Here is a 24694-nt window from a genome sequence, read left to right on the forward strand (position 1 = left end):
CAGAGAATATATCTATATACATTTGCCTCACGCAAATTAAAAGGCCGTTGTCAGGGGTAACTGTCAGCTGACCGGCCACGCCACTATTTTCAAAACAAAGCGCACAATAATTGGTTGCTAATTTTTTTGTTTCTTTCTTTTTTTTTTTTTTTTTTCCTTAAGAAATTAATTATTTTGTAGAAACTTTAAAATGAAGGATTCGCAATTGCTTTTGAGTGCGTGCTGTTTTCGCGCTCAAATGAATCGGACGTAAGGATTTATTTTAGCGATTCGGAAGCAATAAAAAAAAATGTTGTTCGAGATACGCCGAATTTCGTTGTTTGAACGCCGTGAATGATAATGCTATGGACAGCCTGGACGACCTGGACAATGCGCTGTTTGGTAAAAACCTCGCTCCCCAAGCTACTTCCACGGCAGGCGAAGCGAAGAAAAAAGTCGTTTTCAAAGGTCCATTTTTGCCTTTTCTTTTTTCTCTCTCTTTTGTTTTTGTTTTTTTCCATCGAAAAAATATATCCTTGAAATTTTCTAGATTCCAAATCAAATCTCGGTCCTCTGGGAGACTTTGATCTGTCGGACATCGACGACGACGAGGATGAGGACGAGTTGGGAAAGAAATCATCGGACCTGCTGAGGAATAACAAGATCGAGGATTTGTTTGGAGTCAGGAAAGAGGTATACTAGTAACAATTTTGTTGCTCATAACAGAGTTGGTCGTGATAACAAGTCGGTTTTACATCTCAGACCACTGAACCACCGAGCATCAAACCGGCAGACAAAGGACCATCACCGAAGCAACTGACATCCGAACTAAAAGAACAAGACTTTTTGGGTGGAGAACCAACGTCGAAACCCAGCGATTCTACCCCGAAAATGCGACCCTTCTTCGAGGACGACGACGATGCCAACGACGTGATCGACAACCTAGCTGACAGGTCAAAGTCAAAAAAGACCTCGCTGATGGAAAACCTCTTTGGCAGCAGGCCAAAGTCCTCATCCAGTTCGGGGATGGACTCCAACGCCAGGAAGGACGCTTTCGGGAACAGGAAAAACAGCCTCGACGCCCTGCCGGATGGCTCTGGTGACACAAGCCTATACAAATAAAAAACCATTATTTAATTATCAAACAGGTATGATTAAATAATAATTTTACTTTCAGGCACCGAAGCTAAAAGTGGTTTCAGCCTCAGCGCGCCAAAGGAGCCCAGACGGGGCAGAAGACCTTCCTCCGCCGTACCGAACGATCCTTTGGGTCTGCTGTCGGCGTCCAGCTTACAGTTTGACGACTTGCCGAAAACCGAGAGCCTCAAACAGTCGGCCGGGAGCTCCAGGGGAGCCGAAAACGCCGTCGACGACCTACCGGAGTGGCTGGGCGGGCCAAAACAGAGCCTTAACAAGAAGCAAGACGGTTCATCCGATTTCGTTGTGAAAAAGTCTTCGACTGATCTATCATCGACCATACCAGGTATACAGAAATACATGGCAACCAAACGTGTGTATACAATAGAAACTATTATCGTTGACCGTAGTCGAGAACTCGGAGCAGAGCGCGCTGGCGTCGCGTCTCCTGGGGCTGGAGTTTGAGCAGCAGGCGGCGATGATGAGCATGCAACAGCAGGAGCACGAGCTAAAGACAGCGGTGTCGATGGCTCGACAGAGCGAGAAGCTGAACGGGCTGCTGGAGGCGCAGAGGACCAGGCTGGCCGAGCAGGAGGGCCACTTTGGTGTCTTGGTTGCCAAACAACTCGAGAGACAGGCCATCCTCGAGGCACAGATGAAGGCGCAGCAGGAGCGCATCGACGGCTACATCAGGGTAGGTTTCTTTTTGTTCTCACACTCGGACACTATGGTCAAGGGCGTTGTAGAGCCTTGCAGCCCAGCCAACTTCCGTCCCCACCGCGGTGCATCAGGTGGCGGATAGAAATAAGGAGGTGGACGAGTCGGAGGCTCTTGTGCAGAAGCTACGATTGGAGAAGCTCTACCTGGAAAATACGGTGGACAGCTTGAAAGAGAAGCACGAGAAGGAGATGTCGATCGTTGAGGATTCGTACAAGTATACCTATGCACGTTGAACGCCTTTAAGAGCTAGCACTGGCTCATTATTATTATTATTTTTTTTTTCGTCCAGGAAGCAGATAGCTTTTTTGGAGGAAGCCATGCTCCACATGGAGAAGAGGATGCAGGACGACGTGGAGAGCATCGAGGCCGACCACAGAGCCAAAGTCCAGAAACTCAGGGATGAGATCTCAGAGTGCCACAGGTTGCACGCCGAAGAGAAGGAAACATCCAAGGTGATGCTCATCAGAGTTGTCGTTGCATCGTGTCGCGGAATTTTTTGTCACGTATTTTCAATGGCTTCGACCTTAAGAGGGAAAACGCGAGGCTGTTCCAAGAGATTCGCGAGCAGCACGCGAGGAGCTTCGAGGTTCTGCAGAGCGAGCATCTCGAGACGATCGAGCGAATAACCAGGTCGAAGCAGTCGGAGCGCCAAGCTCTGGAGATCATGAGGGCCGAGGGCACGAGCGTGCAGAACGTGCTCAACAAGTCGCAGGTGATCATCGAGGGCCTCGAGGACCTGCACAGGAAGTTCGAGGGCAGGGACGTCGGGTTCGCAGCCTCGCAGACCAACCACCTGTCCCTTCAGGAGAAGAACATGGAGTGTAAGTACATCACGTATGTACCGCACTTGGACCTTTTTTTTCATACACAAATCACTATCGCGCAGATCTGAAGGAGACCCTGGAGAAGCAGAAAAATGACTTTGTCGAGGAGAAGCAGAGGCTGATGGACACGATTCGCAATCTCGAGATGAACATCGACGAGCTGACGCGCGAGTTCAAGGCGCAGAGCGTGAATTTCAAGGAGGCGGAGGGAATCATGAAGTCCAGGGAACAGGCGCTGCTCAGGGACCGGGAGCTCTTTGCCGAGCAGACCACTTGGGAGCGCGAGCGCTTGCAGGTTGGTGGCTTTGGTTTATCATGAGTGTGACCATACAGCCTCGACGTGGAATATACTGTTGCAGGCGATGAGAGACTCGTGGGTGAAGGAGCAGGACATGCAAATCGAGTGGCTGGCCAAGGAGAGGCAAGCTTTGGCGGTCGAAAAAGGCAAGCTCCAGATCGCCAATAGGCTGAAAACTGGAGCGGACGAGACTTGGAAGTTCGAGGTGATGATCAAAATGTATATAAAACAAATGGAGTTAATAATGACAATTTGATTAAAGCTGGAGGCTTCGATGAGAGCTGCGCAAGAAGCGGCGGCGGCAGCCAACCAAGAGAGGCTGAGGTGGCAGGAGAAGACGAACGAGCTGGAGTCCCAGAGAAAGACGCTTCAGGACAAAGAGGCTCATCTCGTCCAGAGGGCCAAGGAACTTCAAGATCTCACCAAGGTATGCAAAAACAAGTTTTTTCCACCTTCATATTTGGTTACTATAAATAGATATTACGTACTGCATCGTAGTCCGCCATAAACAAGAGGGACGAGGGGATGCGAGCACTGAAGGAGGCCCGCTTCGTCGAGGAGCGGTACAAGAAGAAGCTCAGCCAGCTGGAATTGCAGCGCGAGATTCTTACCCAGCGAGAAAGCAAACTTGCCTCGGAGAAGCTCGAGCTTGCACGCGAGAGACTTGCGCTTCGCATCGGTGAGGACAAGCCGGTCAAGGATACGTCGTCGGTAAAGAGTATTGACGAACTACAAGTCAGTCGTGCAGGGGAGCAGCAGCGGCAGGCCAATCTCTCGGATGGCGAAATTTGCTTACCATATTCAAAGGTAATAGCATGAATGAGTATGCTTTTGATTATTTACGCCATTGGTCGATCAACGTTTTCTAAATTTCACGCTTGCTCTTCAGGATATCGTAGATCCACAGTTGGTCTTGTTGAGGTGGGAGTTGAACAGTGGACAAGAGATCTCGTTACCCGCCGTTAAACCTAAGGTCTAGCCAAAAGTTATTTTCAACGGTTCACTTGTGTACAAAAAATCCATTTACGATTTTTTTTTTTTTTTTTTTTTTTGTCATTTATTTTTGGCCCTTCTCTGTGGAGGGGCACACTTGTGATTTATGATACATTTGGTGTGCATGTGAAATGCACCACGTACATACCAATGTACTTATTATGTTTGTACAAAAATATATATCATTCATTTTTTTCCAAGCAATACGCCTAAGCTAATTTTAATGTACATTTTTTATCTTAAAAACAATTTATAAGCAAGTTCATCATTGATTTTTCTCAGCCATTGATTAGTCAATGGTATCCTACTTGCATCTACGTTTTTTATGTACATAATATGAGTATCTTTAAAATTAATCAAGAAAAAATTCATACACATGCACACACACATTTTAATAATCCTTTGGCAGAGAATTACTAACTTCTTGTGATCAGACTTTTTGTATGGTAAATAAAAATTGAGCAAAATATACATATGTATATAAAGCGTGTAAAAATTACAGATAATACTGTAAGAAACACCTGCAAAAAGTGCTCCCAGATAATATAAATCACTTACATAATTAAATAAAATTACTTCATTAACACTACCTCATTTAGATTTTCTTAAAAAAATTTAAAAAATACTCATGCATATCAAAGTAACAATATGACTGGAATTTTTCATCGGAGTTTATGAAACAGTATCGTTAAAAGATCCATCAATAATAGTATTTGTCACCTCTTCCTGATCATCTAAAACCAAGCAGCTGTCTAAGTAATCACTGCCCTCTAAATAAAATAAATAATAAAAATTAAAAAAAACTAGCATACTATTTACCATACATGCGATCCAACTTCTTCAATTCATTGGTATTATGATGCAAGGCTACAGCTTGAATAAACTCCGTTTTAAATTCCTTTAAATCACTGGCTATACTTTCTGTTGTAGAAGTCTAAAATTACCCCCCCAAGTAATTATTGTCAAAGGCCATAAATACATAAAAATTAATAGAAGACATTAATATACAAACCACATCGTTTTGAATTTCTTCAACTGAAAGTGTGCTTGGCCTGTCCAAAATGTCAGGTTTGTTCAAAACACCATGTACTTCCGACACAAATTTAACAAAATTACTGTAAAAATAAGAGAAAAATAAGCCACACGATCATTTATATGAAATTAATATACAACGTATAAAAAATATAAGCTAAAATATGATATACCTGTGTTCTTCGTAAGGCAGAGGCAGGCCAGGAAGATCATCCATCTCCTGCAGTGCCTTGTCAATACTGTGTTTATGGTTGATTAACTGCTGGACACGCTGGTATATATTGTGCACCCCTTTCTTCAATCGATCTATAAACAATTAAATCTGTATATCAATTATCTCCCATCGGGGTTTACTGTTAGACAATACATTGTTCAATGTTTCAACTCTAACCTTCATAAATGCTGATTCTGTCTGACATTTCCTTGTATTTTTTATCGTGCTCGGCAAAATGTTTTTCATCAGCTTTCTGACGCTCCTCGTCCTCCTTCTTCATTTGGGCAATTAATTCTCTGATTGATGACATTTTTTACAACAGAATTAAAACAAAAACAAAAAGACCGTTTGAAAACTTAAAAGTTTTGAGCTCCCCCTTCCCCCAATACCCAGCGCGTAAAATTCACACCAATGAGAGAGAGGTTGTTATTTATCTCACTAGCCAATAAGAATTGAATGTTTGAACTTGCACTTCCCGCGTAAAGATAAACTAATTTTTCGAAAAACTAAATTCAAACGAAAATTCACAAGAGCTGCTAGCAGTTGGATTTGCAAATCTATTGTTGTTGGTAAACATGGCGAAGGTACTAAAGACTAGAGAGGCAAAAAGAACTTGCGTCAAGTATAACAACAGAAAAATGAAATCCCGATTTTTGTGTGAGTACCTGTTATTGTCAATTTTGTTTCACTGAATAAAAAAATTGTTTATTATTCAATATATTTCAGCATACAAAAATTACATGATCAAAAGTCTGGCTAGAGGCTTTGTACAAGTGAGTCAAGAGCGTCTAAAATTGGCCGAATCTTTTAACAAATGCAAAGTTAGTATTTAATTAACGTAGAATAAAGTATCATTGAAATGTTTAGAAATTGTACATTTAAATATGTTTTTTTTAAAGAATGTCATGAGCAGTAACTTAGAAAATGCTCAACAAACAATGCAGATGCTCGTAGTGATGTCAGAGTATTTCTCCAACATAATTTTGTCGTGTCAGGAGTTTGTACCGAATAACATATCTCCTCGTACTTCTAGTATTGGCTGTTTTAGCAGTGAGATCATTTTTCATTTATATTAATTTTCAAGCTCTTGGACGAATGCTCTGATTTTTTTATCATTTATAGGGAAAGAGTCAACCAGAAGAAACATGCCAAGACTAGCAGCATATTCAAACTTGGGTACCATCGAAGAACAATCAACTTCTGAAGATAATTCTGAGGTTGTAAGAATTATTATTATAATTTTTTTAATTCTTGGACAAACACTTTTATAATGCTTTGTTTTTTTTATTAGGAAAACAGGCGTTCACGTAGTTCATCTGAGGAGGAGGACCTTCTAGTACTCGCACCTGGTAACGAAAGTAAGCTAAACATGGGTGATGAGAAATGTGCGATCTTCATGAGATGGTCAGAAAGATATTCTGGAGGCAGATCATCGCAAAATGACTCGAGGTATTCAACAAACAAAAGTACCAATGTACATCTGGTAAGTATCTTATTGTGGTTTAAATAGATCTGACATTAATGAATTTATTAAAATTAAAAAAAAAAACAACAAATTTGAGCCCCACGACACCTTGGAATCCGGGACGAAAATGGAAGACTTGAGCTGGTTGTTTGCTTTAACTTTGGGGGAGGATGAGGATAATACTAGCCAAGAGAGTGTTACGCCTGATGAGCCGAGGCAAAACTCCTTCGCAAATATGGAGCCAAACTCGCCGGTGTTATCATTGGGTCCAAAACGAAGTTTCAACTGTGTCGACTCTTGCATGCCTGAGTCGCCCAAACAGTTCATCAATCCGTGTGCTGCTTCTTCTTTGAAAGATTTGTTTAGTCCTACGACTGGCGTGGAAACGTCTGGCAGGTAACTGACATTATTTCGATTTCACTGAATTTATTCATATCTAATAAAGTTTAAACTCGTGACAAAAGTTATCGTATAGGATATCCAAAAATATGATGAAAATTCGGTACCAATCTATAATCTTTAATCTGATAAAAAAATCATTTTCATGCAACAGTTGCACAAACGACGAGGACGATAATTGCGATAGTCAAAGGGACTTTGTTACTCGTCGCCGCTACGTGAAAGACTCTATAATGTTCAAAAATAAGCAAGGCCAGTTGGAGCCACGGGCAAGCTTACAACCCCAAGTGGAACAGTCTGAGCCAGTCAAAGCATTCGCTCCTTTATCAAAATTGGAAAAACACGAAGCAAGGGTAAAGGTACTAGTAGAGCGGCTCAAAAAAAGACTGGAGCTTGTACATAATAACTAAATTATTGTTTTCGTATTTTTTATAGATATTTCTGTATTTTTGCTGTTTGATAAATACAGAAAAAATTGTTGTGATTTTCAAGTACGTATTTTTATACAAACTGGAATTGTACATACACGTATATTAATTATAAATATCTCAATTGCCTTTGATAAGGAAATGTTAAATAAAAGTCCTAATATTATTATCAACTTGTATATATTTTATTCTTTCTCAAATTAAATATGCTTTCTCGCTTGTAACATCAAAGTACAAGAATAAGCATTTTACAATCGCCGTTATTTATTTTTTTTTTATTATTATTTTTTGTTTTTTGTTTTTATTTATATTGTGTAAAGAGAGATTTTATGATGTATTTACAATGATTTGTTACACTGGTTTATTTAAGTCTAGAAAACATTTTCGGCGAACACCAGCTGATTGGAGAGTCACTTTAAAAATTGGTCGAAAATACATTAAAAGGTAATACAATTCCTATAATTTTACTTGCTTACAAGTTATAAAAATGTGCCTTTTTATGCACACAATTGCCTACATAAGACATTACAATACGTCAAGGTGTTAGCTTAAAATGCTTTTTTTTCAATCAACTAGTTAAATCTTTTTTTTTTCGTATAAAAATAAAAATTCTGCATTATATAGCAAGGAAGATTAACAGTTTTATTTGATAATATTACTCCAGTATGTGCGGTAAAACTTACTTTTATTAAAATCTTAAAAACTATTATTATAAGCTCTTAATTGTTCTTCATGGTCGTTAACAGTATAATTTACCATAGAGATATAAGAACATAAGGTAAAAAATATTCTTGCATCCCTATGTAGTTGATATTCAATTTGCATCGATGATTAAAAAGATCTTTAATTTTAAAAATTTACAATGACTGCATTCTTTGGTGACGGCCGAATGGAGAGAATTTTAAAATTCTTGGTGTAAAAAAAGTTTTTTTTTAGTGCACAGACATTGCAGGGATATTCGCGTGGTGTAAAAATTACAAATTATTTATGGTAAAATAAAAGCATTTTGAAAAAAAATATACGTCAAAATTTTGTATTGAAAAGAGGAAAAAATAGATATTATTTGGTCCCCTATACATCACCCCTTTGCTTTTACAAAAAACTTCAAAAATAAAAGTATAGCACATTGTTTTATATTACATTACAAAAGAATGCAGCTCATTTACTACTTAAACTTATCGATGTATAAATTCCTCTTTGATCAATTCCATCTATGTAACGTTCGCACCCGAATTCGCTAATTAAAATTAAAAAAAGTCTTTTCCTACAATCACTAGTTGAAAATGTCAATTACCCTTTGTAAACGATTAGATGTACACGTCCAACGTCATACTCTTTTCAATCCCTTATTCACATGAAAGAAGAGCACATAGGTGTTAGTTTCCCCGTAATTCTTACTTAAAAAAAAAAAAAATTAAAAAAATTAACGAAAAACAAAAATAGATAAGAGAGTGAAGATTCGTTAGGTAAATGCAATAAAAAGAGTTATAAGAATCACATCTGCCTGCTCTGAGATGAGCAGCAACAGTCGAGCGACAGGGAGAGCCGATTTTTTTTCAACGGTCGCTCGAGTGTCTGTATTATTATTCCAGGCCTCGTACCCTCAGCCGTCATATTAAGATTCGCTTGCTCGAGTTCGGCGTTACTCTATAAATGTAAATTTAAGAATATATTCGACTTTTACCATCGTCAACAGTTTTTTTTTTTTTTTTTTTTTTTTTTTTTTTTTTTTTTTTTTTTTTTTTTTTAATGCTTTTAATGGTCAAGCTTTTCGTGGATGCAGTACTTTTTTGGAAAAAGTTTCCTTGACAAGTTCAATTTGATTTTGTAATACATACATGCTTTTTACACTTCAATAACCTTTATGCAGTTTTTATTAAACATTTTCATAACTAACTAATACGCTATAAGCTCGTTAAAACATGTATACATGAAAAAATATCTCGGCTCATCGAAGAAACTTTTTCACAGTTTGATACACCTTTTATTATTTTATTTTTAATATACATATACAATTTACACGTTATGGATACAAAAAAACACTTATGATTACGCAATTAAAAAGGCGCAGTGGTATTATCAAATGTTAATTCAATTACAACAAGAACACGCGCAAGGCACAATGATTACTCACTTCTTTATCACACGTGTTAGTCGAAAGAATATTAATATTATTATTATCATCATTATTATCGTTATTAATAATTATTGTTGTGTATACTTTATATAAATGCACAAAAGATGGTTCTATGCGACGACGAAACTAGTAAAAAAAAGAGAATATGTGAAAGGATGGGTCGAAAGCAATCTTTTATTGTCAATAGCAATTATTCTTGCGTCTCTTTTGGAATTCATTTTTCTTTTCGCAAGTTAAAATGTATTAGTTGATGTCGTCATGCGATCGGGATATAATAAAATTAGTTGAGCGCCAAGACTAATCGAGAACAATAGCTATTGAGAAAGAAAAAGTTGCGATGCTTGTCTTTTTTCTTGGCTATCTTTTTTTTTACGATTCATATTTGAATCTGTGTATAACGTCTTACTTACTCGCAAACTTTAATATACTTATTATCAAAAAAACTTGAAAGTCTATTCGTGTATGTCGACGTTAAAAATGCAAACAAAAGACGTAGATGTGAAATGACTGTATGATTATTTACACGCTCGCTGAGTGTGATGTACAAAAAAAAGTTTCTCAACATCATGCGTTTCAAAAGTCAAGAAAAAAAATATCAATGGGGATGAAAGACAACGATGGTAAAGATTGATGAAGAGAGATGATTATTAATTGGCGTGTTAGCTATTGTCACTTGTTGCTGGACTTTTGTTTTAAATGTTCATGTCGTACAGATGTGATGGAGCACCTACCACTGATGGCATCTGGCAGCCCCGGCGAACCAACAGCCGGACCGTCGGCCCACCGTTTCTTATAATCTCGATAGCCTCTGTGTGAGTCATGTTTTTGGTATTGATGCTATTTATCTCGATTATCTGGTCACCCACCTGCAATAATCAATACGGAATGGTCATGAGTTAACAAACAAAACCTGAATTGTTTTTTTTGCCGCAAAATTCACTTTTGAGTTTTCTTACTCTCAATCTATTGTCGATAGAGGCAGGGCCGTTCTCGGCTATCTGCAAGACGAAAAGAGGCATGTTTTGGAATTCTCGACCACCTCGGATGCTGAAACCAAAGCCCCGTGTGCCTCTTGTCAATTCCACCGCATGGTACTGCCCACCGTCTCCGTCTCCAATCATTTCATCCTGAAATTCGCCACATGGGTTAATCGTCGTTCAAAAGTTTTTAATAAACAGGTATAACGATATATTTACCTTTTGCGATAAAGACGCATTGCTACAGCAGTCGTCGAGTGGATAGCCAATAGTCAGCGTGACCGAGTAACCAGAGTCCTTGAGGTGGTTCACGCAAAAAGCAATTTACTTATGAATTTGGAAAAAATTTGCGATGTTTTTTTATAGTATACCAGTACAAAATTACCTTAATGAGATTCACGATATCCTTGTGGCAAGCATTGGTGATGTCAACGTGATTCACGGCTAGGATGTGGTCCCCAACGTTGAGTCTGGCGCAGCGTTCGGCAGGTGAGCCTTCGATTATCCGTCCGATCGTCGAGCCTGCCTTATTCACCGACGATATTATCACAAAGCCAAAGCCTTCGTTTTCCATTCGAGTTACCGTAACCTTTTTTATAAAACAAAACAGAAAAAAATCATAGATATATCACATCCAACCGATAAACTTGCCCTTATTTGGAAATCAGAGGTACTCACTTCGTAAGGATACTGCACGTGTCCCATGATCCGGCAGTTGTAGGACAAGGACGACGACGACTGCATTTGATCCTGCATCTGCTGCTGCTGCTGCTGCTGCTGTTGTTGTCTTTGCTGCTGTTGTTGAAGGTAATGATGGTGGTGGTCGTGAAGGGAAATACGCCTCCTGATACCCAGAGTAACTCGTCCATTTTGCGCGGCCGAGATCATCAATTGCACGACTCGGTGGTGGGACGAGTTCATGACGCTCTCACCATCGACGGACATAATGAAGTCACCTGTATTGAGACGGCCGTCCAGGTCGGCCGCGCCACCCGGTACTATATGGCCCACTGACACCTGTTGGCCAAGCGTAGAGGCCATACCGTTGTTGCACTGTTGAGCACAAAGTTTCAAGTAAAAGTGTGCGTTCTTAAACAATTAGCCTGAGAACATGTGGATATTATCACGTACCTGGGAACCCTCCTCGGTACCACCAACTATTCGGAAGCCAAAACCACTGTCCTGCCTCACGAGCGTCACCAGAGTTTCGATCCACTCGATGTCGGGGATCGACGGACACATTAGGTCATTTCCAACGTCCGCACCGTAAGGCACATACCTGTATTACAGAGCGTTTAGTGAAAAACCATTGATAACTTTATCTCGGCAAGAATAAATTATTTTGTTATCATCCATACCTCGGCATAATGGAGCTCGAGTGCGGCTGCTCGTGTTCGAAGCTCGTCGACTCCTTGCGCTTGTCCCAAATCTCCCCGGTGTCGACATTCTGCTCTTGGCCGATCATCGCCACGTACGAGCCGTAATCCGCGTGTTCGCCGTCAAATTGTGACTGCGTGGGCGACTGCAGCGCGTAAATGTCCTTGTAATAATCATTAGCGGCCATAGGTGGTCCGTGAATACCGTTTTGCTTTGCGTGCTGGGAGGGCAGCGGCGGTGGTGGTGGCGGTGGCGGAGGCTGGTGGTGATGGTGATTGAGCTGCTGCTGTTGGGCCACATCAATCGAGTAGACGTCGTTGCTGTAGTTTAACTTGTCGTTGTTCGCCAGCCACTTGCGCGCCAGCGAGTCCTCCATTTCCATGCCGGATAGGTTCATGGCGTTGAAACTGTCCACCAGATGCGAGACGTTCGGTTTGTATGGCATCTCCGCGGTGTAGCCGTAGATCGGGTGCCCGTAGTCCTGGTTGTACTTGTACCTGTTGTCGAGCGCGTTTTGCACCTCGTTATCCACGCAATCCACCGACGTCTGTCGAAGCTGTTCGTGATGTTGCTGCTGCTGCGAAGACGCCGAAGGTGGCAGTGGCGACATGGTCTTTGAGTTCCGGGTGTCGATCAGCGGCGTCTTCGGCCTCTGTGGCACTATCGCCTTCTGCTGCGTACTGTAAATATCGGCCGTGGGCGTCTTGCTACGATAAAAATCAAAGACCGCTTTGTCCTTAAAGTCCTTCAGGCAGTCCTTGTCCTGCAACGGGGACTTGGGCGACTTGCTGGCCGATCTCTGTACATGTATCAGGGCCTCCTGGTCCCGACAGCAGTCTTTCAGCACCTGCACGACCTCGGCGTGGCACATGTTCCTCACGTTGACGTCGTTGATGTTGATCAGTATGTCGCCCTCCATGAGGTTCTTGCACCGATCCCGGTCCAGGATCTTTTTAACCTTCTGGCCGTGCGCCGAGTCCGCGATCGTGAAACCAAAGCCGGTGATTCCCTTAACGATCGGTATGCTCAGGAACTCTGGCGGCTTCGCGGGCACGGGCGAAGAAGCGTCGTCGTGACCACTTGAAGGTAGAAAAAAAAAAAAAAAAACAATAAGAAACCGCTTACGTATTATTATTATTATAGTAGAGGAATGAAAAAAAGTGGCTTACAGGGGGTGAGAGCGATCACCGACGCTGTCCATCAACAGGATGTCGGTGCTGCTGGGCCTCTTGATCGGGCCCATGGAGTTGAGCTTCTCGGATATGCAGAGGTCCGGCATCGAGTTAACGGACGCCGTGGTCGTGAGGTTGTCGCCGTTCTGCTGAGCCGGGTGCACGGGCATGAAGGACGTCGAGTCGAGAAAGTCGAAGCGCTCGCTAGCCCTCATAGCCGAGCGCTCGAGGTCCATGTAGAGGCTCGACTCCTCGGTGAGAATGTCCGGCGCGTTGACCGCGATGGTCGTAACGACCTCGGTGTTGGGGTCGTTCGGATCGAAGGGCAGCGGGTAGCCCCGACACACCTCCAAAGCCACGGTCTCCCCGCTACCTATGGACTTGAACACGTTGACCATCTCGTTGTGCGAGAAGCCAAGCACGCATATGTCGTTCACGTAAACCAAAACGTCGCCCGTGTGCAGTTTGCCATCGAGCCAGGCCGGCCCGTTGGGCACGACGCTCTTGATCTGCAGGAACTCCTGCACATTGTCGTCACCGCCCACGATCGTAAAGCCCAGACCTCTCGAGCTCTTCACCAGACTCGTTCTAATGCGCTGGCCCTTCAAAGCATCGGGATTACGCGTAAACATCGGACTCTTCCCCTCACCCATCGCGTTCTGCTGCTGGTGGTGTGCCTGTTTTAATAACGTAACGCAAGGAAAATCAGCACCAACACGACAATGTAATGATGATACACACACGCACCAGGTTGTTTTGCTGCTGCTGGAGGGCGCGCTTGGCCTGTATCACCGGGTTCTCGTACTGAGTGCGCCGGTTCACGTGGTCGATGAAGTACGTGCCGTAAAGGTTGTCGTCGATCTTTTCCCAGCCGTAGGGCAACTCGTCGTCGCAGCACTCCTCGAGCGAGCGCTTCTGGAACTTGGAGAGCCTCGGGTCCAGCCAGTGCGACGTGCCCGTGTTGTGACTGAGGATGGAAATATATGCATACACTATATTATTATATTCCACATTGTATCAGTCATGGCTAATAGTATATAGGACGTACTCGATGAAGTAGACCTCGCCGTGGTCCGTGTAGGCCTTTTCCCAGTTGTGGGGCAGCGGGCCGAGCTGGTCCTCGGTGGGCGGGACCCCGGCACCGCGGTAGCCGAGCCTGTGGTGCCGCGGCTCCCCGTCATCGTTCGGGCCACCCTCGCCGTTGCTCCGCGAACTGCTCTCGGGATCCGAGCTTGGACTGTACACGTAAGTCGGGGGCACTCGCTGCTTGGAGCTTTGCTGGTGCAGGTTGTGGTGGTGCTGGGCGCCGCTGGAGGCGTCCGAGTCCTCGGCGCCGATGCCCAGCTCTTTGCTCATACTGTCGGCTGTAAAACGAGAAAAATGAGATTACAACGATTTCTTGAAAAATCAAAGCAAACTAATTACGATGTGTGCAAGTATATAATATGTGTACGTCCGCGGGACACGTCGAACTCAAAATGAAGAGCCGCAGATTGACGCGGATCAAAAGAGGCTCTCCCCCTTTCGATTTTAACGGTCCCGCGTCTCTCGAGGTCGGGGAGGGGTGTAATCGTTATTTATTTTTTTTTTTTTTTGCCTTTGAATAATATTTCAAGCCGAGGGGCCGTAAAAATCCATCAGTCGCACAAAGAGGCGCTCGAAATTTTCCGCTGCGCTCGATTGAAGGCCGTTTTTGTTGAGCCGCTAATATGTGTGCACATAAAACACGAATAAGTTGATAAAAGCGCGCGTATATATATACATACGTATACACGCGGATAAAAACGTATATGATGTACACAAGTGCGCGACTTTATATTTTACAATAGCGAGTTTGTGTGTATACGCGCTTAGAGATAAAGACGATCGGCACACGTGTGGCTCTCGAATTTCGTGGGTTTGCACGACGTGACAATAAAACAAATAAAGTTTTGTAAACAACATAAAAAAAAAAAAGTTGCAACGCCAAACTCACCATCGTTATTGTCGTCCATGGATGCGGAGTTGTCAGACTTTGAGGCCATACTGTCGGTTTTTCATCTTTCCCGAGGTACCTGCGTTATGAAAAAAAAAAAAAAAAAAATGACGTTAAACGAAAGATTTACCATCAGATATGTATTTCCAAAAGTTCATATCATCGTACCCACGTTGCGCGCTTTTTTTCATTACCGATACTTGGGTATACGATAGCGAACTGCATCGTGACATCGGTGAAAAGGAGGAGGAAGAAGGGGAGTTCGTCTTACTTGCTTATGAACGCACGAACGGCGATTCCGTGCGGGTCTAACGTGTACTTGTCGCTTATGGAAACGCGATACTCGGGTATACATGAGAGAAATCGCATTGCCCCCTTTGTACATAATACGTATACGGAGTAGTTCTAGAGATCATACGTATACTGTAATATATATATATACACCTTCATGTTTTTATGTAGTACATACGATGCACGTGTACACCATGAAGTAAGATATGGTATAACGGTATATATATAACGCTCGGGGACTTTTGTTTGAAAGCTACAAGTATATTACGTGCATTTATGCGATTGGCCAAATATGCCTGATACAATTATAACATAAATGTATGCATGGGAGAGAAAAGAAATTTCTTCGAATCAAAAAAATATTCGTTGGAATGTGTGGTATCGAGGGTGAATATTACAACCAACAGGACGAAATTTACAAGTATGATTAATCAAACTATCGGGAATCAGCAGGCATTTTTTTGATATTTTTCGACCCACAAAGCGATAAAGATGCACATCATCGCAATACGTGTGTTTACGAGAATCAGTATTTTTCGGTATTAGGTAAATGGCAAAAAAAAAAAAAACAAATGTACACTTAAATAACTACGATAATCCTATAAAAAGCTAATCCAAGAAAGCTCATGCGATTCTTGATAGATTAGCATTTTTAAAAAATGTCAATCACCGAACGATTTAAAAAAGATGTTGATCGAAACGAGAACAAATAAAAAACGTTTTCACTCGTTTAATCTACTCTGCACACGTTAACACGTTGTAAAGGTATGATGTAGTGTTGAAAAATCAAAATAGTGGTTTTTAACGGGTTTTCGCATGAAACCATCCAAAACTATCGACTTTTCACTGAAAGTAAAAAATCCTCTTCCAAAGTATAATCTATAGTTTCGAAAGATTGTTTACTTCGAACTGTTCAGGTGAAAATTTTTCTTCATCATCACGTGAATTTTGGTTGATCTCCGAACAAGCCGAAAAGAAAAATAAATACACCATTATACTAGTCGTTACATCGATTTTCTTTCGCACAGTAACAATAATAAATTACCCGCGGTCCAGTTGCTTCTTTCTCCTATATATGCATACGTATACAAGCTCGTGTTACACGGATAAATCGCATAAACTCATTATCGCAGTTTGCCCCACATAACTTTGCCACAACAATATTATACATAAGCCGCAGTGTTTATATATAGGTAATACGTATTATATACGCGCGACGAAACAATGATAGTATATAGGCTACGTGCTCTAGAAAAAGAAAAAAAAAAATGATCCCTCCGTCACCCAATATTCTTACACGTAACGAAGAAGACTTGTATTTATTAACGCCCGTTGCACGGGATGTACCGGGAAGCAAAGAGGAAGATGCAGCGTTCCGCGAAGGTAATCTTGAAATGCTCGGCGTTGGGTTATTAGCGTAATGTCTCTCTTCCCCTTGGCCGCCCCGTATACTTATCTCGGTGCCATCATCGCGGGAAGAGAGGAAACGCGAGGAGAGTAATTTAATATTTCTTCGTTCAATGATGATGGGATTGTTTTGACAATACGTCCAGTTTCTCTCTTTGCTCTCTTTCTCTGGATGAAATTTATAAGAGTTATCATATAAAAATATGAGTAATTCGAATGAAGATTACCATTTTGCGCTGTAAATCGGTTGCAAGTTGGCGAAAAAAGGGAAAATATTTTTATTGTTTTCGATTTATTAGACATTGTTTATTATTTGTTCGAGTGATTAAAAAAAATTGTGGTTAGAATAGTCATATTATCATACTGGAACAGTAAACCTTAAAAGAATCGGTTGATAAATTTTACTCTTCCAGCATGGTAATTTTTACTATTCAAACCATAATTATTACTGTCAAAACAATAATTTTTTATAATATTAAACATAATAATTTTTTCCCTTTTTTTCTAGCTTGCATCCGATTTACAGTGCAGAATGTTAATATTTTGCTGGAATTTCTCTATAATTTTTTTTCTGTCTCAGTGTAATCATCGTATATATAATAGTTCCTTTCGAACAATCGCTCGATTATCGGCCGTTACGTAAACGAGTTAGGAAAAAACAATCACACGCTTCGTTTTTATTTCGACTCTCTTTTATTCTTGGATTGTTGAAAAAAAAAAAAAAAAAACACCCGAGAGAGAGAGAGAGAGTACCAAAGTACTTACCAAACGTGTATACATGTGCCCAAAGAATGAAAATAGATCGATCGAGCGCCCCGAGCACACGTGAGATGAAAACACTATATGCCCCACACAACCCAATTCTCTCTCTCTCTCTCTGTGCTAAATCTGTGATTGTATGTTATATGGGCGAAAAGGAGAAGGCGTGAGTATGTATATACCTTTCGCTTTACACACGCGCGTGTGATGTGTAAAAAAAGAGTCTCTCTGCAGCGGCAGGACTTTCTATTCGGCAAAACGAAAATTTTCTCCGGCAATTTCGAAAACCCCCGTAAAAAGAAGCCTGACCGCTTCGTATCAGCGATACGTATATAATATACCTTTTTGACCCGCCCACGGAAATATATTTTTATTTTTTAATTGATTGAAGCGTCTTGTCATCCATCAAAATTGGTCAACCATCGGTTAAAAGAAAAAAAAAAAAAAAAATTACCGTAAATCATGATGGAGCTAACGAAATTTTGTCCTCCAAAACGAGAGCAAAGATTGAGCTATTTCAAACATCATGACCCAAGCTATTGTACAATACAATACACCATAAACCCGGAAAACTTCACGCCATTTGCCATCATGTAAACATCTCGTCTTACATTACACGCGTATGAGTACATATATATATTATTATGTCCCCTTTTATTGCGATATGAAAAATGTATATAAAGTACCGCGCAAAGTACAGCTAACTCGTCGCGTAGATGTGTAATATCATGTATAGTCATTGTGTTAATTATGTATACATATACACGTGAATTACAGTAAGTACAAGAGTCTCGCGAAACGCGAGGGGAATTAAACAGCTGACGGGGGGGGGGGGAAAAAGAAAAAATTCTCAGACTGGAAAAGGGAGAGTGTATTGTTGTAACGTCGGGTATAATATGGTGTACGTTATGTACTTAACGACAACGACCACGAGAGAGTTCACGGGTAAGTAGGTATACGGAAGCTATCTTACTTAGGTAGAAGAAGAAAAAGAATGAAAAATATACCCTCCAAGTGTGCGTGAAGTAGTAGTACATATACCTGCAGGTATAGTTCAGGTGGTAAAATATGTACACGCGTACCTAAGTATATATATGTTACACGCGCGAGTGTGAGAAAAAAAAAAAGCGCGTGCGGGGGAGAGATTGAACCTCCGTTACGATTCTCCTTTTGTTTCTTCTTTGCCATTTTTTCTCTCCGTACTTTTCCAACTTTTGCTCGGTTATACAGATGTGCGGGTTTTTTTTAACGATTGGATCAAATGTTCGAATCACGCGTATTTCGCACAAAATTATAATATGGCTTCGTTGGCATCGTTTGCTGCGATCGAGAATTTTTTTCCACGCCTAGTATAATTGAGTGTTAATAAAAATAAAAGCTGGTAATTACTTAGATTAGGACACAATACCCCCCTGCCCTCATTGATTCGTAGAAAAAATCATTCTGATTTATGTTATAAACAAATGCTGATGTCTGAAAGCATTTTATAATTGTTGTATGAAATATTCCACATTTTCTTAACGTTCGTTAGGACAATTGTTTATTGGAGTAGTAACAAAAGAATCCTCGGATGCATTGAAAAAAAAAAAAAAAAAACCACTTGCTGTACCCACAAAATGACCCATCAATTACCAACTCGGCAATGTCCTCCGGCTAATTCGTCGCTTCTACAATTTTTTTTTTTTTTTTTGTTTTGTTTCCAATGAGGTCAGCCAGTTTAATAGCCCTTCCCTCTTTTTTTCCACTAACCACCTTTTAATCCAATTTAAGGCACGTAAGTTGTGTGTATACTTGACAGCTCCTCGAACCATCGCCCAATTGATCCAATAGGCTCAATTCGCTCCCTTTTCACGGGACACTTTTTTCATTTCATTCCATTGTACATATTATGGTCCTTTTTTTTTTTTTCTTCCTCTCTATAAGGAGCGAAAAGCGACGATATAATTACTTCGGACGCGACTCTGTGCCCGTTTTCGAAAACTCTCGACTTTCCATCGGGTATACACTTATATGCTCATATCAAACGAGTATTATATAGCGTGAGAGGACTCTCGTCGTCGTTGTATATATGTATACACAACCGCAGCTGCTGCTGCAAAAAAAACACACGCACACGTGTGACAGGGAGAAAGAAAGTATATCCCAAGTATATACACGTAAATTTTAAAAGGCAGCTGTAGCTCTCTCGGAAGTACACTCACAGACGCCTTTTTTTTATTTATAAGTGAATGAACCAACGCATGAATGAATCAATACCGTCTTTGTTTCAGTTTTTTTTTCCTCCACCCCCTTGCAGCTATATATATATATATTTAAACGCAGGTAAGTACGAGATATGGTTTAGAAAACTTTTCAAAATAAACCGAGTCGCTCTTCTACTTATTTCTGCAGTACTTACATGTATAAACTCAATTCTCGTCATCAAAAAAAATTTTTTTTTTCATGTTCAGCGACAGATTAGTACCTCCGAACAAATTGGAAAGTACAGTATATACCTGCGGAAGTACACTTATGCAACACTAAATGGTACATAGCATTACACAAAGGGGCATCTGCGCGACTAATTAATGCACGTGCATATGTATGCATATATAGGTGCACACGCAGAGGAGAAGGTGTATAAACACTATATAGCGATGGGGGTAAAAACATCTGGTCTCTGGGTCTAACCCCTTTTTTTTTGCAGCTTGTGCATAAGTATATGCTGCATAGTGTTGGAAAATCTACTATACGGTGTACCCACCTATATACGTATTATACTCATATACATATGCACGGGAAAAGGAAAGGCGCCGTGCTGTGTGGCTGATATTTACTGGTCGTTGTATCCGTCTTTCAGTCTTACTTATTTTTCATCCAACGAGTCTGGTATTAATTTATTTCTTTCGACACACGCGTCACGTCAATGAAATTTCATCTTTCGTCCAAGACAGCTTTAACGTAAACGTACATATAAAGGTATACGAGTAAATTGGAGCATGCATAGAGACACCTGTTGATTGTATCTGAACGTGGGTGTAGGCAAAATAAAACATACCCACGTATATCGCGAGCAACTGTATTATTACCCGACGATAAAAAAAAAAAAAAAAAAAAAAAAAAAATAGACGACAGCAAGTATACGTGTAAGCGAAAAAGAGAGAAACAGACACGCTTCCGCCGAAGAAACATCTGCTCGGCTGTGCTCGACGGTTCTCTCTCTCTCTTTTATTTCTTGTCCCCCACACTTAATAAAAAAAAAAGGTTGAATACTCGAAAATTTAATTCTTTGGCCCTGGTGCTGATGGATGCTGCTGCTTTTGCTACCCGGTAAAATATACATCGTGCAAAGCCCCATCAGCATCAGAGGACACGTATATGTGTAATATATACCCTCTCGCGAAGAAGGGAATATATAAAAGAGGAAACGAGAGAGGAGGAGGAGGAGGCTCTCCTTTTATCTTTTTCTCCCATAGACTCCCTCTCGTAATATACCACGCGAAGAAAAACGTAAAAGAACCGCGTGTATTGTGCGAATGCATGTACTTTTTATGCGCGCGCGCGAGAGAGAAAAAGAACACTTCATGTATCCTCTATTTTACTGTTTTTTTTTTGTTTTTTGTTTTTTCTTCCAAGTTTAGAAACATTTTTTTCCTCTCTTCTCACGCTTTTTTTTTCATTTTGGTCTTTGGGTTCGATTTTTAATACTAACTGCAAGCTCCCGATTTTGATCCGTTCGTGTTCGTTTTTAAGCCGATCGATGTGTGTAAAGTACAGCTTTCAATAATCAATACTTTAAAAGAATAACAAGTACTAGAATTTCAATTTTATGAAGAACCTTCGGCTTTTTTTTTTTTCTTTCAAGTGCTGATAAGAAAAACAAAAGGAAACAATACAAAAAATCTTGTACTCTCTTGCAACTGCAGTAAATTTGGAAAAACCAAACGGAAAGAAAAAAAAAAAAAAAGTGGAAAAACAAGTTGTAAAAGCTCTACCACGAAGATGTGAAATACTGAGTGCAGTAGAATACGAAAGAAGTGAGTAAAGGATGAAGGAGAGGAGTGAAAAAACGCATAAATCAAAAAAAGAAGAGAAGACGACTCTCTGGAATGTTTGTAGTACCTTACACGTATAAGTACTTGTACGTGTGTGTTATAAGTATACGCGTATGCCGTTCTGGTAACAATAATCAAGTATTTGTAAGTACATACGGATGACTATATAAAAATTATATAAAAAAAAAAACTATAATAATTATGAGGTGCACCTCGCGCTGCTGCAGAGTTTCCTTCGATCGGCTGCTGCAGACCCTCGTCGTCGTCGTCGTCATCGTCTTGACTCCTTACAAGCGATTTAATGTTGTTTATCCTGTTTCTTCACCTCTGCATACTCAATACTGCACACATATGCACTGTGCAACGCACCACAATGCACATTTAACAAAAAACAAAAAAAAATAAAATAAAATAAAATAACGAGAGATGATGGTGACGAGGGGACGGACAAATGCCGAAGGAATGAATCACCCTGGAGATGCTCATCAATAAGATGCTAGGGCCCTCCACTCTTCTTTCTTGGCTCCTAGTGCACACACTACTGCACGTTACTACAACACCACACGCACTGTACACACTGTAATATAACTGATGCTTGCTCCGAAACTCCAAAGTGCCCCCGTATGTATATAGGTATAGGTATACTCTCTGGTGTGCACATATATGCACTCGCGCCCGCGTCTCTCCCCCCACCTTTCTTTTTCTGCATATATGTTCGACACTGTGAGTTGCACTTATATGCATGTAATAATTGATGTATTATTAAAATTTATTAATAATCTATAAATATGAGGATAAGATTACATCGAGTATCGAGACCCATGGCGTATGGTAATTTGATAATGGAGTCACGCCATTAACCATACGTCGCCCACTAAAGCGTACGAGTGCGCGACTCGATTGCAAGTATTGCAAGTATAACTGCGAAACTCTCTTTTTCTCTCTCGTACAAGTATCATACATTGTTATTGTTGTTACTATAATGATAGTGTGTTGTGTCGTTGAACATCGAGATTCGATTCTTATCAAGTATGTCAATCGATTCAGCTCTTCGATACACTGAATTCCGTTCGAGATTGACCGTCACGTTACAATTTCGTTACTGTGATTATTATATATGTATTTTTCGACTCATTTTCTTGTGACTGTCAATCTCGAACTGTATTCGATGTATCGAAGCATGAAGCGATCGAGTTCCAATCGAATCTTGACCAGACACGAGGTGGGGGAATGTTTATTTTCCTCACATATCTTTTCGGAGCGCATACGAGTGATTAGGTATACTCAAAAATTTTCTAAAGTTTAGCGAATACCTACGTTCTTAGTTATGAAAATTGAAGGTGCTCGAACGGCCTGTTCGTTTTGCCAGTGGTATCCGTTATTCAGTAAAAATGCCGTCGAGGCCGTGATTCTAAGTTTACCCAATGACGTGTTGAAGTACGTGGAGCACGATGCCTTTTTGCTACCAGTCGAGGCGGCGAGTAACGTTAATTTGGCCAAAGATTCCGAGTGGTCGGATGGATCTGCTATCTGCAACGACGAAGTGGACGAGGTGAAGTATAGTATTTTTAAAAAGTTTGTTTTTCTGAATCTTACGTTGTATTTGTTTTGATGTCGACCATCTGATCGTAGGATGTCACTGTGCAACCCACATTCCCAGACTTTAGTAAACAAATCCAAGAGGTGATAGATGACTTTGGAGCTGTTTTTATCAAGACCAACTGGAGCACTCCCTCGGTAAGTGATTGTATAATTACACCGAATACGTAATAATGACGCAACGAGTGCGTAATTTGCTGGTTCTTTACTTTTTAGGATGCTGCTTGGATGTTGTCCACGAAAACTTTAAAATGCTGTTCCCTGGAGGATGTTTATTTACTTCTGAAGGGCTCAGACAGAATATCTCGTGACCTTAGCTTCGTAAGCAGCTGTGACGATCAAACGGAAAACTTATTGAAACCCTGCCTGATTTTGAAGAAATGGCGTGACATAGACCCCTGCTCGGAATTCCGGTGTTTCGTTATAAACCAAGAATTGGTTGGTAAGTGCGTTGGTGTTTGTTTTGAAAATCCTGCAAGCGGGAGTCAAATGCTTTATTCTGATGTTGTTACAGGCATTTGTCAAAGGGACACGTCTCAATACTACAAACACATTGAAACAGAAAAATATGACATTCAAAGAGACATCAAGAGCTTATTCACAGAAAAAATAAAAAACAAGTTCTCACTTCGTGATTGTAAGCGCAATTTACTTTTTTATTTAATGCATACTCTGAGTAGTTTTTATTTTGCAATGATTTTTTTTTCAGATACTTTCGATGTCATAAGAATAAAAAAAGACAAGGTAAAAATATTAGATTTTGGATTGTTGGATAAATCGGCCACTGAAAGAACTCTCTTTACATTGGAAGAACTACACAGTGACATAAGAGAAAAACCCGAATTCAGATTTATTGCTGAAGATATGGGAATTCAACCAACCAAGTATTCAGGACATGTGTGTGTACCGCAGGAAATAAACGAATTTTTCCAGTCCATGGGCGGAATGTCTGTCATAGAAGCCTTAAGAAAAGTAATGGTTCGAAAATTTTTTTATATTTAAAAAAAAGTTGTTTACCACGATATTTCAATTTTAATTTTTAGGAAGTTGAGGAACAAGAAAAGGAAGGCGACAGTGATGATGAACGAAATAGTTGACAAAAATAAATAAATTATTTAAATACAGAATTTTCAATTTTATTCTGCCAATACCCTTCATTTTTTTCTCTATTGTTACATTACATAAAACGATTAAACACTATAATCTATCGCTTGAAAGAATTATTACGTAATATTGCAGTATTCCTCGTCGACATCTCAATTTTGTTTTCATTTGTCCACCGAGCGACGCGTTTTTGTTTTATTTTTCATGTATAAAATATGTCTTATATTTACAATATGCTGCACCTGTTCAAATTTCTTTTTTCAAACCTTTTGCTCGCTCACTACTCTTGATACAACTTTTATCATTTTTTTTTTTGTGCTAAACGACAAATAAATAAATAGCGCTCGAAGAACAACCCCTTTCTTTCACATAT

At 40.4% G+C, this 24694-nt stretch overlaps 5 protein-coding genes across 6 annotated transcripts; 3 read left to right on the forward strand and 2 right to left on the reverse strand.

The window, feature by feature from the left end:
- The first annotated feature begins 870 nt into the window (after positions 1–870).
- Positions 871–3937, forward strand: twy (fas-binding factor 1 twitchy). The gene is made up of 11 exons (XM_023390809.2): positions 871–1078; positions 1157–1489; positions 1527–1810; positions 1863–2050; positions 2126–2288; positions 2366–2657; positions 2723–2955; positions 3020–3163; positions 3221–3385; positions 3457–3737; positions 3808–3937. The coding sequence occupies exons 1-11, from the start codon at positions 871–873 to the stop codon at positions 3935–3937; spliced, it is 2421 nt and encodes an 806-aa protein (XP_023246577.2).
- Positions 3938–4053: 116 nt separating this feature from the next.
- LOC106642692 (uncharacterized) lies at positions 4054–5568 on the reverse strand. Of its 2 annotated transcripts, none has more exons than XM_014357534.2 (5): positions 5375–5568; positions 5157–5289; positions 4964–5066; positions 4771–4885; positions 4054–4685 (listed from the first exon to the last, which is right to left on the reverse strand). In XM_014357534.2, exons 1-5 carry the CDS (start codon positions 5505–5507, stop codon positions 4624–4626), a joined length of 546 nt encoding a protein of 181 aa, XP_014213020.2. In that variant the 5' UTR covers positions 5508–5568; the 3' UTR covers positions 4054–4623. The 2 variants fall into 2 exon arrangements, with proteins under 2 accessions (XP_014213020.2, XP_014213021.2); XM_014357535.2 differs by having other exon boundaries at positions 4639–4685; positions 4764–4885.
- Positions 5569–5772: 204 nt separating this feature from the next.
- On the forward strand, positions 5773–7545 carry LOC106642664 (uncharacterized). Its single transcript, XM_014357503.2, has 8 exons — positions 5773–5854; positions 5924–6018; positions 6097–6247; positions 6320–6417; positions 6489–6680; positions 6760–7058; positions 7216–7414; positions 7531–7545. Exons 1-8 carry the CDS (start codon positions 5773–5775, stop codon positions 7543–7545), a joined length of 1131 nt encoding a protein of 376 aa, XP_014212989.2.
- A 139-nt stretch (positions 7546–7684) lies between these two features.
- Positions 7685–22517, reverse strand: LOC106642673 (membrane-associated guanylate kinase, WW and PDZ domain-containing protein 1). Its single transcript, XM_089595544.1, has 13 exons — positions 21831–22517; positions 15128–15206; positions 14201–14516; positions 13900–14119; positions 13150–13829; positions 11962–13059; positions 11735–11882; positions 11282–11656; positions 10989–11192; positions 10823–10900; positions 10583–10753; positions 10358–10492; positions 7685–9136 (listed from the first exon to the last, which is right to left on the reverse strand). Exons 2-13 carry the CDS (start codon positions 15174–15176, stop codon positions 8984–8986), a joined length of 3627 nt encoding a protein of 1208 aa, XP_089451670.1. The 5' UTR covers positions 15177–15206; positions 21831–22517; the 3' UTR covers positions 7685–8983.
- Positions 22518–22888: 371 nt separating this feature from the next.
- On the forward strand, positions 22889–24344 carry LOC106642697 (translation initiation factor eIF2 assembly protein). Its single transcript, XM_014357545.2, has 6 exons — positions 22889–23170; positions 23251–23355; positions 23434–23659; positions 23732–23854; positions 23927–24189; positions 24261–24344. Exons 1-6 carry the CDS (start codon positions 22946–22948, stop codon positions 24312–24314), a joined length of 996 nt encoding a protein of 331 aa, XP_014213031.2. The 5' UTR covers positions 22889–22945; the 3' UTR covers positions 24315–24344.
- The last annotated feature ends 350 nt before the right edge of the window (positions 24345–24694 follow it).

This window comes from Copidosoma floridanum, unplaced genomic scaffold, assembly GCF_036245765.1.
Source record: "Copidosoma floridanum isolate Cflo_tuat_1 unplaced genomic scaffold, Cflo_Japanese_pri ptg000025l, whole genome shotgun sequence".
Taxonomy (NCBI): Eukaryota; Metazoa; Arthropoda; class Insecta; order Hymenoptera; family Encyrtidae; genus Copidosoma; species Copidosoma floridanum.